The 17,910-nt window shown below is 42.2% G+C and overlaps 1 protein-coding gene and 1 pseudogene across 2 annotated transcripts; both read left to right on the top strand.

The window, feature by feature from the left end:
* Positions 1-676: 676 nt before the first annotated feature.
* Positions 677-793, top strand: LOC136637484 (5S ribosomal RNA; annotated as a pseudogene).
* Positions 794-7,319: 6,526 nt separating this feature from the next.
* On the top strand, positions 7,320-16,924 carry SPC25 (SPC25 component of NDC80 kinetochore complex). Of its 2 annotated transcripts, none has more exons than XM_066610363.1 (7): positions 7,320-7,374; positions 9,114-9,271; positions 9,743-9,808; positions 11,035-11,181; positions 14,885-14,980; positions 15,909-16,007; positions 16,770-16,924. In XM_066610363.1, the coding sequence occupies exons 1-7, from the start codon at positions 7,352-7,354 to the stop codon at positions 16,892-16,894; spliced, it is 714 nt and encodes a 237-aa protein (XP_066466460.1). In that variant the 5' UTR covers positions 7,320-7,351; the 3' UTR covers positions 16,895-16,924. The 2 variants fall into 2 exon arrangements, with proteins under 2 accessions (XP_066466460.1, XP_066466468.1); XM_066610371.1 differs by lacking the exon at positions 7,320-7,374 and adding an exon at positions 7,385-7,495.
* Positions 16,925-17,910: the final 986 nt, after the last annotated feature.

Here is a 17,910-nt window from a genome sequence, read left to right as displayed (position 1 = left end):
AGAGTTCACCTAGAGCTCAGGGCATGCTTTGTGGGTCAGAGCTTTCAAGTTTAATCTCTGGAATCCCTAGAAAACTATCCTAGGCAGAATATTCCCCAGACTTTGGAGAGTGGCTGCCAATTAGAATAAACAATGATTGAAGTGATCCCCTCACAGACCTGGGCACACTGGTGGTGCTTCAGCCTACATCTTCACTCTCATTCCTGAACTCTTCAGGAAGGGGTTCCTTTTAAAGGGGATGATCCTATGGCAACATTGCAAGGAGTGGGGGTGATTCTCAGATGAGTGAATCCTAAATCAAACGGGATAAGAATGATAAGATCCTTACTGGGATAGGGAGTTGGAAAAGTTGGAAACTTGGAAAAGTTGGAACTTGGGAGTTGGAAACTTGGAAAAGTTTCAGAGCCCATCTCCTTTCTCCCAAGAGAATATTACTACTTAGCCAGCACCATTGGGTCAAAGAAGTTACCTCATATTTCTGCTACTAGGATTCTGAGGGCAACAGGTCTCCAAATGCAGGAGGCCATGCAGGTCTCCTAATATACACGTCCTCTGGCTACACTTTCATCAGGGCTGTTGACATCTTTCATCCAAGGGCAGGCTGCAGTTTTAACCTTTCCAGGTTGGTCAGAGGGCATTTGACTTGAGAGAAATGCAGGCAAAACATGGGGTTTCAGGTAACAACTGTTACCCTGCAGATGCCCGATCTCATCTGATCTCGGAAGCTAAGCAGGGTCAGGCCTGGTTAGTACTTGGATGGGAGACCGCCTGGGAATACCGGGTGCTGTAGGCATATAGCATAGTCTTTCGAGACTGAAGGTTGCCAACCATGAGGTAACAACTGAAAATCAGAGCTAACACATAGCTTGAAGAGGAAAAGAGAGCATGTATTGAATTTAGTTATAACCACCTCACTCGCCACAGCATTGTGTGTGAATATGTTAGCAATTTCTTAACTACGGTGTATTTAATATCAAATACTTTGGCAGTTTCTGATTTCGGATGTATTCAGACTATCAAAAGGATCTGTTGTCCTAACTACACTTAGCAGTTATGGAATAATTGCAACGAAAGCAAACAGAGGAGAACCGCAGCTGCTTACGGACAATGACCTTGAGCCAGAGAGTAACTGTACTGGTATTGGAGGCCTAATGCACATACTGTATGTGGTAGTAGCTCCTGAGCTCCACCGTAGAGCTGCCTGCCTGAAGGTTGGTTACTATACACATTGGGCTGCTTGTTAAACCAGCTATTTACAAGCACATCTTCTGTATTCCTTTTGCCAAACGATGGCAGATTTATCTGGAGAGCCAGTGGCAAAAACAGAAAACTGATTTTTCCCACTGAGGCAGAGTTTTATGAACATCCCCTTATGAGAAGCCTTAGAAAAAAAATTCTGCATTTTTTTTCCACCCTTCTTCCAGGAGACAAGAAATAATGTTCCATCATTGTCACATAGAACAGATGGTCTTTTTAATTGGAAATCAGCACTCCTAATAAAAGCACTGAGAACAGCTCACAAACTCTTTCAAAAAACAGCGTTGGCTCCTTTTTGTGTACAGTCGATACATTTGATTCAATGGGAAAATAATAGAGCAGCAAGGAAGCCATTATGGTCTATCAGTGCAGCCTCTAATCAGCACCTGCACAGATGGAGAAAAGGAATACGAGACGTTGGCAGTTTGCTAGACAACATAGAAACAGAAGAATAATACAGTATGCTGGATCCCAAAAGTTCAAGGCAGCATACAAAAGAAGACTTCCAGAGAGCCAAGCTAAAGATCAATGCCTGCTGCACAGAATTATATTTTTTTTTATTTGCATCAGGCCAAAATGAATGGACTCACTTCATTCTGCTGCACACAGCACTCATTACAGAGCCACAAACGGTAATCAAAAAAGTCAAAGGATGATGTGTGCATGTTCCCAAACTTCAGGCAGGTGACATGAAAGAAATATTCACCCTGCAGGCACTGAAGAAGAACCAATTGCAATGTCTGCAGTCTATAATTTGAAAGTTTGCTTTTTATTCTAACATTTTCGTGGCAGTTTATGAGTCACTGTTATGGAACTGCTTCAGTTATTGCCAAACAGTTTATTTTATATTGTCCCATTCTGGCCAAGGACCACAATGGGTGTAAAACAACTACCTTTGTGTCTTATAAGAGGTTTCTGAAATGAAAATGGAGACATCTTCCCTTGTACAAAATAAAAGGAAAGAGCAAAAAAAAAAATCAATGCTAGTCTGATTTTTTTGTTCAAGCAGCTAGATCAGCAATTTTCAGCCAATGCGCTATGGCACACTGGTGTGCTGTGAATGGTCTGCAAGTGTGCCATGGGAATTTGGGAGAGGGTCATTTATTATTAGGAGCATTGGGGGATGTTAGCCCCCCAGCAGCAGAATGGTGTGCTTTTTCAATTACACAGGCCTACAAAACTGAAGGTCAGAAAAGTTTTTCCCAAACTTTATGGTGGTTTGATATGAATTTGGGGTGCCAATTCCAAAAATGGCATCCGTTTTGCCCTTTCACATCTAGTTTTGGAGATATAGTATAGCCTCATTAGTGAATGGTTCAAGCAATTAGTGAATGGTGTAGGCTTCTTCAGGAAGCTGCTTGAACAATTCACTAAAGAGGCTATGCCGTGTCTCCAAAATTAGACGTGATAGGGCAAAACGGATGCCATTTTTGGAATCGGCATCCCAAATATACCCAGGAATTGGTGTAACATTTAAGGAAGCAAAGTGTGTGTTGGCCTATGTTATCAAAAAGCTGATGGTGTGTCTTGACAATTTTAGCACCTTGTCAGTGTGCCCTGAGATGAAAAAGGTTGAAAATTGCTGAGCTAGATTTTAGCTTTTCTACTTGATTGAATCAACCAAAGTTCAGAGCAGAAATGTTGGCAAGGCAGAGAGGAAACTCTATAGTATATACAAGGTCTGCAGAAGCTGGCGTGAAACATATCCCAACTTCACAATCCCGGTCATGCTAAAGATTTCATGAGAGGCTAAGAAAAACATTTTATTATACTGGGAACTACTACCTCATGAATCTGAAATGAACATTACAAGCCTATTAAAAATGCAACCTGTGCACTGATAAACCAGCTCCAGAAATTCAGACCAACTAGCAACTGTTCTCAAAGATTTTGAGATATATGATATATTTCAAAGTTCTTCACACTCTCCAAAGGCCAACCTTCCTGAAACAACCACCACTGTGAAACAAATCGAATTCGAATTCCAACAACCTTTATTGGCATCATACATAATAAATACACGGTCGCAATGAACCCACTAATAAAAACACAAAAAACAACAAACCACATATAAAATGCACACTCAAACATACCAGTCAGGGCTACCTTAGACTATTAGAAATAAAAACTTTTGCAAGAAACTTGGCAACAAGCGATGTCGTTTCTTGCGAAAAGTCGTGTAGAAGAAACGCTGCAAGAAGATGGGAGGGGCCAGAATAGCTAGAAAGAACAGGGTCAAGAATAGAGCGGCGGAGCTTGCTGAACACAGGACAAATGCAGAAGAAATGAATAACAGAATCAGGCTCAATGCCGCAACGGCTGCAACACCTTTGGTCAAAGGGTATCCACGAGTAGCGACCGCTCAACACTGCAGAGGGGAAGATATTCAACCGGGCTAACATAAAAGCCCTCCTCTCGAGGGGATTCGTAAGGGAATGAAAATAAGAATACCAATTGGCAAAGGAAGGGAAAATACCATAATAAATAGGAGAACATACCCAATTCAGATCAGACGATAACCATAAAAATTCAGACTCACCAAGTCTTTCATAAATAAGAGATAGCGCCTGGTTGAAGTCACTGTTAAAAAGAGAGACTAGAGAAATACCGATGCTAATTTAGATGTACAGAACAAAGACCAAGAGGATTGGAAGGGGTCTTTAAGAAAGTGGGCAAGAAGGGAATCAGGATCAGACTTAAAAAAAAGCCGTAACCAAAATTTAAAAGTAAATTTCCAGGCCAAAATTGAAGGGAGATGTGTACCCAACTCAAAAGACAAAGTAGACAATTTGATATAATTAGGGACCCCAAGAATTCGTCTGTAAAAGGAGGTGGCCAACTGATCGACTTTATTAGACATGGCATGGATCCAAATAGGAACCCCGTAAAGCAGGCGGCTAACCAATATTGTATTAAAGATATGAAACGCAGCTGGGACGTACTGGTTCCCGGCTGTATGGTGAAATTTGGTTATCGCCCCAATTAGGTGTGAAGAAGAGGCTGTCACAGAGTTTCTATGGAAGGACCATTTAATTTTGTAATGTAAATGAATGCCAAGATATTTAAATGATTTAACTTGATCAATAGGCCGGTTATTGATTGCCCAATGAAGGGGCCTCCAAGACTTGGAAAAAACTAATATTTTGGTTTTTTCCTCATTGATAGATAAATTGTTCCGCAGACAGTAAGTTTGAAATAGAACCAAAAAGTGCCTAAGACCTGAACTAGAAACAGAGAGAAGGGCAGCATCATCTGCGTATAATAAAATAGGGACAGGCATTTTGTTCAAAAAAGGGGCAGATTTCTCGGCCACTGATAAGTGAAACAAATCACAGTGAAGATTTCCCTGATAGCATTACTGATAATCAGAATACAATGTTTGTATCATTAGTTTTGTCTAGAACAGGGATGTCAAACTTGTCTCATAGAGAGGGTTGGTTAGCATTCATGGTGCCTGCTGAGGGCTGGAAGTGACATCATTAAGCAACTGATGAGCAGAAGTATGCACTTTGTTCTCACACAGAAACGCATTAGCTGCAAATGACAGAAAAGAAAGTGTACAAAACTTGTTCATAATTTCAAGATATGAGAGAGCCAAGTAGTAACGGGGGCTGGATAAATTGCTTCCGGGGGCCGCATTCAGCCCATGGGTCTTATATTTCACACCCCTGGTCTAGAACCCAGTTATATCTGTTACTGTAGAGCAGTGGTTCTCAAATTTTTAGTACCTAGACCCACTTTTAGAATGAGAATCTGTCAGGACCCACCGGAAGGGATGTCAAGGCAGAAGTGACATCATCAAGCAGGAAAATTTTTAACAATCCTAGGCTGTGATTCTACCCACACTTACCCAGGAGTAAGACCCATTCACTACCATTGTTAAAAGCATATACATAGTAGCCAGTTAAAAGTACAGATCTGTAACATTTCCCCAGATGCAGTCACACACCATGGTAACATCAAATCTAATATATTAAAAATAAAATATTGAAATGAATGGGGACCCACCTGAAATTGGCTTGTGACCTACCTACCTCGTGGGTCCCAACCCATAGTTTGAGAAACACTGCTGTAGAGCTAAGAGTATCCTTACCATTCTACCCTATTTTAAAAGACAATACTCCATTGTTGTGTGGAATGAATTCAGTCTTAACTTCCATGCCATTAATCATGTTACAATGCGGACTGGACCATTTTAAAAAAATGTAGAGAGTGGATTGTATAATGTAACGTTTGAACTTACAGGAGTGCAACCTACATGCGTAGAATCTGGGTTTTATATATGCATTATTAGAACCTCTGAGAAAAATAAAGCACACTGAGAGGGGGCAAGGCCAGCAGGCAGCACAATTCCACTCCTCACTTACATATCTACATTCATATTGCACCAAAGTCAGTGTTGACCAGTGGGTCACAACAGGGTCCATGAGAGGGGGTGCAGGGGGTAAATCATATCCAGGCCTAGGGTAAAAAGGGGACCCAGGAGTCAAAGGAGGGGCTCCCAAAATTTCCTGGAATCTTACATTTTCCAATCTCACCAGGTCCCCATGAGAGGGAGGTGCAGGCTGTACATCTTATCTGTGTCCAGGATCAAAAAGGGGGGGCTGTGGACCTGGAAATTTCCTGGGGTTTAAGAAAATGTTTGCATATGTTGCGTGAAAACTAGTTCTCACGTTTTGGTAAGCCTATATAGCTTTATATACTATAATTCATAGAAATTACAATCCAGTGGAGAAGGGAAGGAGCCCCAAATAAACTTTGTATTCCAAAAGGGGGAAAAAAATTTTTGTACCCCTATAGAGGCCCAAAAGAAACATTCTACCCTGATAAAATTTATCTCAGAGGCCCTTGGTCAGAACCTGACTGTAAGTGGGTCATGAAACTGAAACTGACAAGCTGAGAACTGACAAGGGGGGGGGGAAGGTTGAGCCCTATGGAAAGTGAGATTGAGCTGCAGTACACATGCATGCTTACTCATGAGTAGGCAAACATGCCTCAGAGCCCAGTCCTGTTCAATTTTCCACTGCTGGTGCAGCCGTGCTAATGTGGCAAGCACTGCATCCAGCAGTAGGAGGACTACTCCACAGAAGGCAGTGGTTCCCAACCTGTGGCTCAGGGACCACAGGTGGTCCGTGAGACCCTGAAAAGTGGTCTCAGGGGAAAAAAAAGATGATGCTTTGGCAAGATGCTTTCCCATGGACCACCAGAGAGAGTGGAGAAAGGACCCCCTGAAGCTTGCATTTCCATTGTCTTGCTGAGCGCTCCCCCATGGTCTATCAAATTTGAATGGTGGTGTGTGGTGGGGATGGAGGGGGTCGCATGTGTTCCACGACAATTCCAGTGTTTGCCTCAGTGGTCCGTGTGCTCTTAAAGGTTGGGAACCACTAACTTAGGGAACATTTGTTCCCTTTCCCCAGGGAAAGTTGAGGAAACTGGAAAGTTGGATAGGATTGGGCTCTGAATCCTTTTCCAAAGGGCAGACTGAGAGGAACGCATGGCACCACCAGAATGGTCCTGACCCCACGTCCCGGGAGCTCAAAAAGTGCTCCCGAAGGCAGTCTCTCTACCTCCACAGTGAGGAGGATAAAAGGCTTGCTCTGAGCCTTTCCATAGTATTTTGGCAGTGCCCACTGGCATCCCCTGAAGAAGCCTGCTCAGGGTGACCACATACAGTGGAGGACAGAGTGCCTGCACCTTGAACCACTGCATGGAAGAGGGAATGGGGGCAGGTGCTGCTTCTGAAACCCTTCCACGCTGAGCTGCACCTGCCCCAGTTCCCCCTTCTATGCAGTGGTTCAAGGTGTCCTCCATCGCATCTGCTCACCCTGAGCCTGCTTAGTGCTCAGTGTTACGCCCCCCCCCCCCCGCAGGGGTAAACAAACACAAGCAGGCCCTGAGACAAAGAACAGCCCTCCCCCAATGAAACTACAACCCCCATCATGCTTCGCGTCCGCCCTGCCGCCTTGTCCAATGAAGAAGGAGAATTCCATCCCCTTCCCGCCCCTACCAGAGCGCCAACCAATCGCCAGCTGCGTTCCATGAGGGCGCTGGGCCAATAGGGGCTCTGGAACCGTTGAGCAGTGGCGCCAAAGGGATGGAAGTTTTGAAAAGAACTGGGTGAGCAGATGGGGCGGTGGAGGCGGCTGGGGAGGGTGTTGTTGGGGGGCGTGCTGCGCCTGGAGGGGGTGCCCCTGCCCGGGGTCAATGTGCGTCATTGAGGCTCCTCCAGACCCCACTGGTGAGTAGACTGTCTGTGCCTCTTGCCTCCATTGTTCTGAACTGGGGGCCACTGGGAGCTCCCAGTTAAGATCCTGCTGCAGCTTTAAGAGTGGAAATAGGAGCAAAGTTAATGTATATGCTAAACTTATACAGAGAGCACCATCCTGTGCATGTCTACTCAGAAGTAAGTCCCATTCTGTCCAATGGGGCTTACTCCCAGTAAAGTGTGGAGAGGATGGCAGTCTCTGATGTCTTACAGCCCAACCCTGTGCATGTCTACTCAGAAGTAAGTCCTATTGTGTCCAATGGGGCTTACTCCTAGGAAAGTGTGGCAAGGCTAGCAGCCTGAGGACCCCCCCCCATCCAAAAAAATGTGTGGTTTGCATTGTAAATTGCTTGATGCTGTTTTAAACCTTAAAATTTAGTCACAAAAAAGTGACACTGCTGCACTGCTAGTTTTCTTTCTGGTGTATGCTGGTGTTTCTTAACCAGTGGTAAGAGTATTACCAGTGGTACTTGAGGTGGTGCCTGGTGGTAGTCATACGACCCCCTGGGCTCCTGCCACCTGACAGTGAGACCAGGAATGTGATGCAACCAACAGTGACAGGAGGCTCAACTTAGTGGACAGAGCTCCAAAGCATGCTTTTCCATGCTCAAAAAAAGCCCTCCTGTCCACCCTAAGCCTCTTACTGGTGTTTGTTGCATCACATCAGGCCTCCCAATCCAGAAGGAACTGGCAATGATGTCATTGCCAGTTACTTCTGGTGGTACTTCAAACAGGTGGTCTGTGTGAAGTGGTATGGTAGAGGACAAATATTTAGAAACACTAGTGGATTTTCAGGCTCAGCTGACTACAGCAGCAATCCTATACTGAACATTCTTGCCCTTCCTCCAAGGAGCTCAGGGTGGTATACATTGTTCCTCTCCTTTTGTCCTCACAACAACTAGGTGAGGATGTGAGATAGTGACTGGCCCAAGGGCACCCAGGAAACTTCCTGGCTGAACAGGGATTTGGACCTGGCTCTCAGTATTTATATATCGCTTTTCAACAAAAAGTTCATAAAGCGGTTAACAGAGAAAATCAAATAACTCAATGGATCCCTGTACCAAAAGGGCTCACAATTGCAAAAGAAAGCAACAGCCTCTAGGAAAAAAACAATCCATGGTGCTGGGGTGAGGAGGGCCTGTTACTCTCCCCATTCTAAATATAAGAGGAACACCACTTGGAGAAAGTGCTTCTTTATCCACTTAGCAGGGACTTACTTGGGAGTTAGTCCCATTGAACTCAGTGGGGTTGACCTCTCCGTAAACATGCATAGGACTGCCCTGTGTGCTTGCTGAGCAAGTTCACTGGCCTGCGTTTGAGTTGCCTTCTTGAAAAGCGTCTGATTCTTTTACAAAACAAATTATGGCTTGCTGGAGTGCTCAAGTTGGAAAGGTTTAGTTGTAGACTGTTGGATAATCAGCTCAACAGTTATTCTGATACCTAGACTTCTTGAGTTTGAAAACCAACATGACTTGGGGAGGTGAGCTTTTCTAACTAAGCAGTTGAGATGTCCCAGCAAATATTTCTGAATGAGCTTATGCTTAATCTAGCTGCATAGATCTCTGTGACTGTGCTTTGATCTGATTTTTAGAACAATGGCCCAGGCAAATGATGTTGATGAACTGGTGATCCTTGAAAAAGAGATTAAAGAATTTTGGACAAAGTTCAAAATTACCTGTTGCAATGAATCCCTTGAACAGACACTGGGGCTGAGACACTCATGGCACAACTCTATCAGCAAACTTTCAGGTACAATAATTTTATATAGTTATGACATTAGCAGGGAACCATTTTCCCTTCTGTTACCTTGACATATGGTGAAATAGACAAGCGCGACTGTTGCACATAAGACCTGTATAAAAAGTTTTTTGCACTGAAATAGGGATGCCAGGTTGCAACCCAGAAAAAGGGTTTTTAAAATGCTTTTTAAATTTTTAACGTTTTTAAAATTCTAGGCTTATGATTGCTATAGAGGCATTTTTGCAATTTCCCTTCCCCCCAATTTGCTTCATTTGAGTCTCCTGTGATTCCCTCTTCCTTATTCTCTTCTTGGAAGTGTGGTTGGAGAGGTACATCTGGCTGTAAAGGGAACTCTGTGATGTTTGTAACTCATGGGAGTGATCTTCTTGATGTATGGTGACTGTTTCATATATGATGCTTGTAAACTACTACAGTTGCCTCGGAATTGGGGTGCCGGGTAACTTTTTTTTTTAATTATAGATAAATGGACCAAAAGATTAAAAGAAGGGGACCAAATCATTAATAAAATCCAGGAGTATACAGATGGTAAGTATCAGTCTTGCCATATACGTTTACTTATAAACATATAAGTCTTATATGTTTACTTGATGTTACGATACATACTGTTTATACTGATATATATTGTTTACTTGAGATCTATCTATATAGCTATATCTATATATCTATAATCTATATCTATATACTTTATATCAAGTCATATGTTTACTTGAGCTAAGATGGAATGTCAATAGAGATGAAGAAAAATAAGTGCTTGACTGACTTTTCTTATGGGTGGTGTCTACCTTTCAAAAGCAGAATGTCTTTTATATACAGGTCTAAGTAAATAGTTAAATGCAGTGCAAACTAAACTCAAGCATGACATCTTTATTATCATTTTATGATGGAAAAGAACTGCACATATGGTACAACCAAAGGGTTTGTTAAGTGGAATTTTGCAAGGTGATCTAATGATGTGCTTGCCTTTTGTGCTGAACTGTGACTTGTATATTTTCAAATAAGGGTGAAAAGAAGCATTCTGCAATGTGATGAAACATACTGTGTGTTTCCAAACACAGTGGCACAGTGCAAATGATGATCTAGAGTACAGTATTGTCTGAACTGGGTTATTCCCTTCCCTACAAAGAAATACCACAGAATGTAGCAAAAGGGGATTTGAAATACATTCTGTGGTATGGTGGAAGTTATGTCTGTTTTATTTTCAGTTCTACCGCATTATGATGATTGATTACAATGTAAATATGCGTGAACCAAGATGATCTGTGACCAAGGGGAAAATACAGGTTATGTTATTTAGAAGATTTTTACCCCACTTTCCTCTCCCCATATAATGTGCTTGGCCCTGCCATGCTTGTTTTTTATTCTCTAAATAGCAGTTGGGGAGGTGACTCCTGTAGATGCTATGTCAGCGATTTTCAATCTTTTTCATCTCATGGCACGCTGACGAGGCGCTAAAATGGTCAAGGCACACCATCAGTTTTTTTGACCATTGACAAGGCACACGATGCTGCCTGCATCCCCCAATTGCCCGACGAATAAATGACCCTCCCAAACTCCTGTGGCACACCAATATGCCATGGCACAGTGGTTGAAAAATTGCTGTGCTATGCGTAGAATAAAAATCAAGCCTACCAGGACCATGTATGTTGCTAACATAATGTGTAGTTTGGTTCAATGAAGTTATCAGGTTTGTTTTTGTTTTTACATATGCTGCAAACTCATTATATTTATTTTTTGGTGAATTTTGAATGTAGAATTGTGCCAAAAGAACAAATCCATTGAAGAGAAAGAGCAGAAACTGTCTGAAGTTCTCTCCAGCATTGATGATGGTGAAAAAGAAAAGACAGATTTGCTGGATAGCATTCGAGAGCTCAAAGAAGAACTGGCCAGAAAAAGTAGAAGTAAGTTGCATCGGAAAAAAGTTGAATGAATGCACAGTCCAGAAACATGTGAGATGCTCTGCTGGGCTGTTTGAGAAATATGCAGCTTGGGGCTGTTTCACAGATGGGTTTTCTAACATGGAAATAGTCTCCCTGTGGCTAAATGTGTGTGCCAAAATGTATGATGCAGTTCAGCCTGCGATTTAGATCAGTTAGTATGAATATTTATAATATTCTTGTCAACAGAAAAGTTCACATAACATTACTCCTGCATACAATGTGGCTAAATCTAAGGGTGCAATCCTAACCTCTTATGTCAGTGCTTTCCAGCACTGGCATAGCGGTGCCAATGGGACATGTGCTACATCCTGCAGTTGAGTGTCACTCATGGAGACCTCCTCAGAGTCAGGGAATGTTTGTTCCCTTACTTCAGAGCCGCATTGCCCTTATGTCAGTGCTGGAAAAGCTGGAAAGCACTGACATAAGGGGTTAGGATTGCGCCCTCAGTGAACTAAGGAGAGTGCAATAAAAATAGGCAAAACAGACTTTCTTTCTCCAAGTTGGGGACTTGTACTGTAGTTGGATTTCTGATGCATCTGATAGTGTGCTCCAGCACCAAGTTGGTGAATTATTGTTCTGCACAGCTTAGTATTGTTGATTCCTGGATCTACAGGCTCTGCAATATGCCTATTGTCTTTCCAAATAACAGGACTACCTCAATCACTGTGGTTTTGATGTGGGGCATTTGAAAAGGGGAGCTGGATGTCATTTAATGTTCATCTGTTCACAGCTGGTGAATTTAGTGGTTCAGTCATGTCTTGCTTGGCTGTGGTGACTTTATTGAGATAGGGAGTAGACTTTGGACTCTCTTCTGCCCTCTCCTGTGTCCTTCGCAGGATGGAGAGTAACAAGTTAACTGGCACGTATTTGAACATGGGATGTTGCTGTCAATGAGTGAGAGATGTTTGATCTGTGCATTCCAGGACTGAGAAAGGGTAACAAGATGTCAGGTTGAGCTTTTGAAAGATGCAAGTGAGTGGCCAAGAGGAGAAGGCAGAGTGGGTTTCCAAAGGCTTGTTATTCATTGATAAAGAGATCCACAAAAGTGGAGAAGCACACAGAGAACCTGTGAACGCAGAAGCAGGATCTTCTGGACAGAAAGAGTACAGGAGGGATGAAATGGGTGAGAGCAAGAGATTCGGAGAAAGCAGAACAGCAGTGGAGAGTTAATGGGGCTGGGAGATTGCAGAAGACTGGGATGGGGCATACCGAGGTGAAACGGGTTAGAATATGAGTGACAACAATACCAAGAATGAAAAGCATTTTGGGAACAATATATAAGGGGAATATTCTAGGCAAGCTCCACTAGCAGAATTTATACAGTACTAGTTATCCAGTCTAGCCAGATTCAATCTAATGACTAAACCTTTATAGTGTCACATCCTGGCTGACAGCATCACTAACACTTCACTCCTGGTTATGTCTACTCAAATGTAAGCCCCACTGGGTTCAACGAGCCTAAGTCTGCAATCCTATACTATCCCTCTCACATGGGAGTAAGTCTTACTGAACTCAGTGAGACTTTTGAGTAACTGTGTCTCAGAGTATACAATAAGCTGCAGTACAACTGTAACACCAGAAGAAGCTGGATTACTATTGTCTGAACAAGTTCTTTTTTGGGAACCTTTGGGAGGGGGGTGCGTGTATCAGCTTGCACTGTGAGCAGCTGAAACACGTTCCATGAGTTCTGTATATTCTGTAAGCCTCTCTAACAAATCAGCAAGAAACAGACCAAGAGATGTTTTAATGTTAATACTTTAATCAACAATGGCAAAATTCCAGAGGTAACTATTGAGCAGCTTGGTTGGTCTGGAGCAGGGGTCTCCAAACCCCGGCCCAGGGGCCAGATGCGGCCCATGGAGAGCCTGTATCCAGTCCGCGGCCAGTCTCTGATCCCCTGAGAGCCTCTGGCCCAGCTGACCAAACACAACCAGAGTTGTGCTTGTGGGGTAGGGTAATGGGGGTCCATTTAAGTGTATGTGCTCTATTTCTTGGGCTGTGTTGGTGCTTGGAGAAATCCTGGACATTTGAGCCCATTCATTCATTCATTCATTTCAGTCATTCATCTAATTTCCATCTCTAACGTATTTATTTAAATTTTATATTTCTTTTTTTTTCCTGGCGCTTGACACAGTGCCAGATGTTTGATGCAGCCCTTTGGCCGAAAAGTTTGGAAACCCCTGGTCTGGAGGATTAACCCCTGGTCATTTGGTTAAATTAATGGCTCAAGCTGACTTCAAGTAATTTACTTCAGCCAGTCATTAATTCCAGCATGATAGCCTGAGGATGAGGTAGTGATTGTTATCATGAACGGCACATAAAAATCGTGCTTAAATAGAACACGATGTTCAGATAATTTATTTGCTGTATGTGTGTGAGAAACCATGTGGTATTACTGCTGAGGTCTATCTACCACAAAGAAGACTTTGAATCATTGTTTTCCATTAAGCCAGTGGTTCCCAAACTGTGAGATGCAGAATCCTTGTGGAAAACCACCCCCTATACAATATATAGGATTGGAGTTCTAATGGTGAGTGTTGGCCAGTGGCCCAGTAGCTGAAAAAGGCCAGGGAGCCACCAGCTGAAAAAGTTTGGGAACCACTGCATTAAACCTTTGGCACATTGCTCTTCCCCTTACTTGGATTATTTGAGTATGTGCAACTGCAAGCAGCTTTCCATTGTTTATCCCTGCCTCTGTTTCCTTTCCTCTGGCCTCCCCTGTGTTGAATTCTAGATTGTAAATCACTCAGGGAAAGTCCTCCTGAAGGAAACTGAAGGTTGGAAGCAGAGAGCAAAGTAGGCAGCAGCACAGCAAGGGGGGGTGCTGTTCACCTCAGGTGACATGCCGGGGGGGGGGGTGACAGGCGTATCACCGAAGCCCCTGCCAAGTTGAGGCCCGTACCACATTTGGAGGCAAATGGGCCTTCCTGGGCTCCAAATGGCCAGGAATGGCAGTCCTGGAAGCAATTTGGTGGTGTGCATCACGACATCTTTGTGTCACCACCAAACCATTTATGGGTGCTGGGTGTCACTTCCTGTGTCACACACACTTCCTGTGTGTCACTTCCTGAGTATGGCGGTGTTACACAGTGCAGGGGAGTGACACCTGCCCTGGCAACACCACCGAACATAACAGAAATGGAGGTGAGGGTAAGGACTTTCTGTGATACAAACTTTTACTATCGTTTTGGCACCAGGCGAACATATTTTGGTTCTCAGGTTTTTAATGGATAATGTTGTTTTTCTTGCTGCTTCTGAAATTTTTAGCGCTGCTTTTATTGCTGCTGTTTAGCATGGTTTTATTACATTTTGTTTTGTGTTAAATTGTTATATTATGAACTGCCTGAGAAATCTTTGGTTAAAAGGCTGCATAATAAAGGCTTAAAGCAAGGTGGCTGTACAAATTGGGAAATTACTCTTCACATCAAGGAGAGATTCAGTTGGAAGTAAACAAGGCCCACTAAGAGAACAAAAGTGTGATTGTGGCAGCTGGTTCTTTTCTGTATTGTAAAAGTTCAATATGGATTCCTAGCTTGTAAAATTCAGCATTGATTCTGTGAATAAGAAAATATGAAATTTGGTAAGATTGCTAAATTAACATTAGGCTTAATGGCAGAGGGGGGAAATCTTACTTGAACTTATCTTTTCTGCCTCTCAATCTTAGCTAACAGCAAAGCCATGGAAGAAAGGGTGGAAAGGCTTAATAAGGCTGAAAAACTATTTAAAGAACGGCTTGGGCTAGAAATCCGCAAGACTTCTGGTAAGACTGATATGTACAATTGTATTACTTCTGAGTGCAACTCAAACTTGGACTTTTTCGAGAACAAAATGTATAATTCCCTTACCTTATTTTCACACAAGTCTGCCAGCCTTTTGTTTTTTGTCTGAAAGTGAGTTTGAATGAAAATACTGTTCCACAAAGATATACTATATCTTGGGTAAATGGCTGCTGTAAGGAAAGTCCTTATATCTAGCACATGCTAGCCGCCTTGGGTGCGCTTCGGGGAGAAAGGCGGAATACAAATCCAATAAATAAATAAATGCTCATTGGCTAACAGTATCAGTTAGGTTCAATCCACTGCTAGGTGGATGATGATTTTGTTCTTTCAGTCGCTACAGGAATCAGCACAGACTTTGCATCACAATATGTGTGATTGTGCTGTTTATATCTAACCCAGAATAACCTCTGTTCATGTTTTTCTAATGTTTTCTTTGGTATATCCAGTCAATTAGCAGAATCTTGATTTGTTCTGTTAATAGCATAGGGGAGTGACATATCCATTTCTTAGGGAGTTGAAGATTATTTTATGTATTCCCTTTCAAGTGTTGTTCCTGAAGCAGGGGCAGTCAAGATTTTGATAGGGAGGTATACTGTCAAACAAAAAATATTCAGGGTTGGTTATCTAGAAAACCAATGGCATATGATGAAATGCTACTCTATGTTGTAGATGTCACGATCACTGCGGTTAGTTTATGAACAAAACAGATAATGGCTCTTGTGTTTTCTGGAGAGAGCAGAGAAACTTCCAGGCCAGGTATTTGACTTGACAAATTATGGTAAGATGTCCGAGGTTGATTAAAATAAATGAATAGTGCAACTTTTCAAGTGAGCTAGCATGTATGCAATGGAATGTTCTCTGAAACATGTTTTATGAATTCTGGTTGGTCTTGTTTTTGTTTTGCCTTAGCGAATCACCTGCAGTTCATATTTCGCTGTATTGACCACAAAGATCCGGACAAACCGTACACACTTACCCTTTCCATAAACGACGAGGAAGCTTATGAAGGTATGTGTAAAGCTTCCAAACAGTGCACACTTTTCATAGGTTTTAAACAAATTTATTTAAAGAAATTGGAATTATTTGTGTTCATTCTCTGCCACCATATAGAATTAAATAAGGCTTTAGTCTTTGGATTATTTCATTATAAAACAGCAATCTTTGCTTGACTAAGCTTCCTGCCACAACTTCCTTGCTGCCTGGCTTCTCTTAGTGGCTTGCCCTGACTTTCCTTAGGTTCAGCCACTTTATTTTTCAACTTTAAAAATCATCCAAGTCGCATCTGACCTTGAATGTTTGGTTATAATTTTGATTGGCAATATAAGATTCACTATTAGAGCTAGTTTATTTTACTCGTATTTCTGTGTTTATTCCAGAAGTTATTTCAAAACTTCTGACTTTACAGTCCAAATGCTTCTTACGGGCTACAGACTACTCATCCTGGGTTTAAAATAATTTGATAACTTACTTTGAGTGTTTACCCTGTACTTTCCCCTGTCTTATTGCTGCTTCAAAGTACTGTGAAAACTTTGCTATCCTCCTGACCGCATTTATCTGTGACCAGCATGGACAGACACCCTTATGATTAAGCTTTTAACTTCTTATGCAGATTAGTAATGCTGACTTGCAAGATATCACAAACCTGAGGGCTGTTCACTAGGATAAAAGTTATTAGATGCAGTGGTACAAAGTAGCACCACTTAGGTTTTTATACAAACAGCTTTTTATACAAACAGCTTTTTATATATATATATAAATGTTTCCTCCTAGTGATCTCTTGCTCCCCTCCTTTGGACTGCGTAGAAGAACTACAGCGAAAAGTGAGAGAAACCAACAATTTTTCTGCATTTATTGCTAACACCAGGAAAGCATTCATTGCTTTGTCTTATAAGTAAGATATTCTTATATGTAAACCAATTTCTATTCTTGTCCTATTTTCTTTTGTCTAGAAAAAAATAAATTCTTCTTTGATTTCAGTGGATCAGAGAGAAGTGTTAAGTACTTTATCTTCAAAATACAGTTGGGAGCAAAGGGCATGAAACACACTGCCTCTATAATCATTCCTACTTTTCCCAGCACATCCTTACATCTGAATACCGATTGCATTTACAGCTTGGAGATCTTTCTCTCTGACACTTCCAGATTTCCTGCCTCAGCTCCTTCTGCATTCACTCTAAGCGCCTCTCCTACATTTCACTAAGAACTGCACATGAAGTTTGTGTGTGATACACAGGTTTCAGAGGATGGACCTTATAGTGCATATCCTGGGTGCTGGCAGATCCTTCCCACTCCACCCCATTATTAGCTGCCATGGGATTGTGGCAGCTTAGGGGTTGCCAAAATTTAGTCATAAGGTGACCCTAGATGGTCTTTATTCTCTGGTCCTTGTGAGCAACCACTATTGACTTCTGGGAAGGTTCTTATCTCCTCAGCAGTCAATGTGGTGCTTTCCAGTTGGGTGACTTGCTAGAAAACCAAAGTGGGAGGAACTATCTCAAGCACCAGCCATGTTGAGGTGAGCACAGGACCCACACAGAGTGATGGGGAAGTGGGGGTACACTGGCAGCAGTCATGGTGGACAAGGCCAATTCTGGCTATAGTAAACTACTACTTCTCATTACCTACACTTTCTACAATGGCATCATAACAAAAATGATTAAGTTTTCATGGGGGATGCTTACTAAGACCTGTGCTATCCAGAATGAAGACTCAATTTGTCATTTAATGAGTAGTTGGCCTGTTTCCTGAAGTGCTGATGGAGTTGCTAAAGCACAGTCAAAATTAATCTACTATGATAGCTGTTTTGATTTTTATGATAATGTGATAAATTTACCAAATGAAAGGTTTTAGTTTTATGTTTTTTCAGCTTCCTGTAACATAGGAAGTTGTTCAAAGGAGTTCATGTTAGAAG

This window comes from Tiliqua scincoides, chromosome 1 (assembly GCF_035046505.1).
Source record: "Tiliqua scincoides isolate rTilSci1 chromosome 1, rTilSci1.hap2, whole genome shotgun sequence".
In the NCBI taxonomy this organism is placed as follows: Eukaryota; Metazoa; Chordata; class Lepidosauria; order Squamata; family Scincidae; genus Tiliqua; species Tiliqua scincoides.
This window is presented reverse-complemented; position numbering and strand designations above follow the sequence as displayed.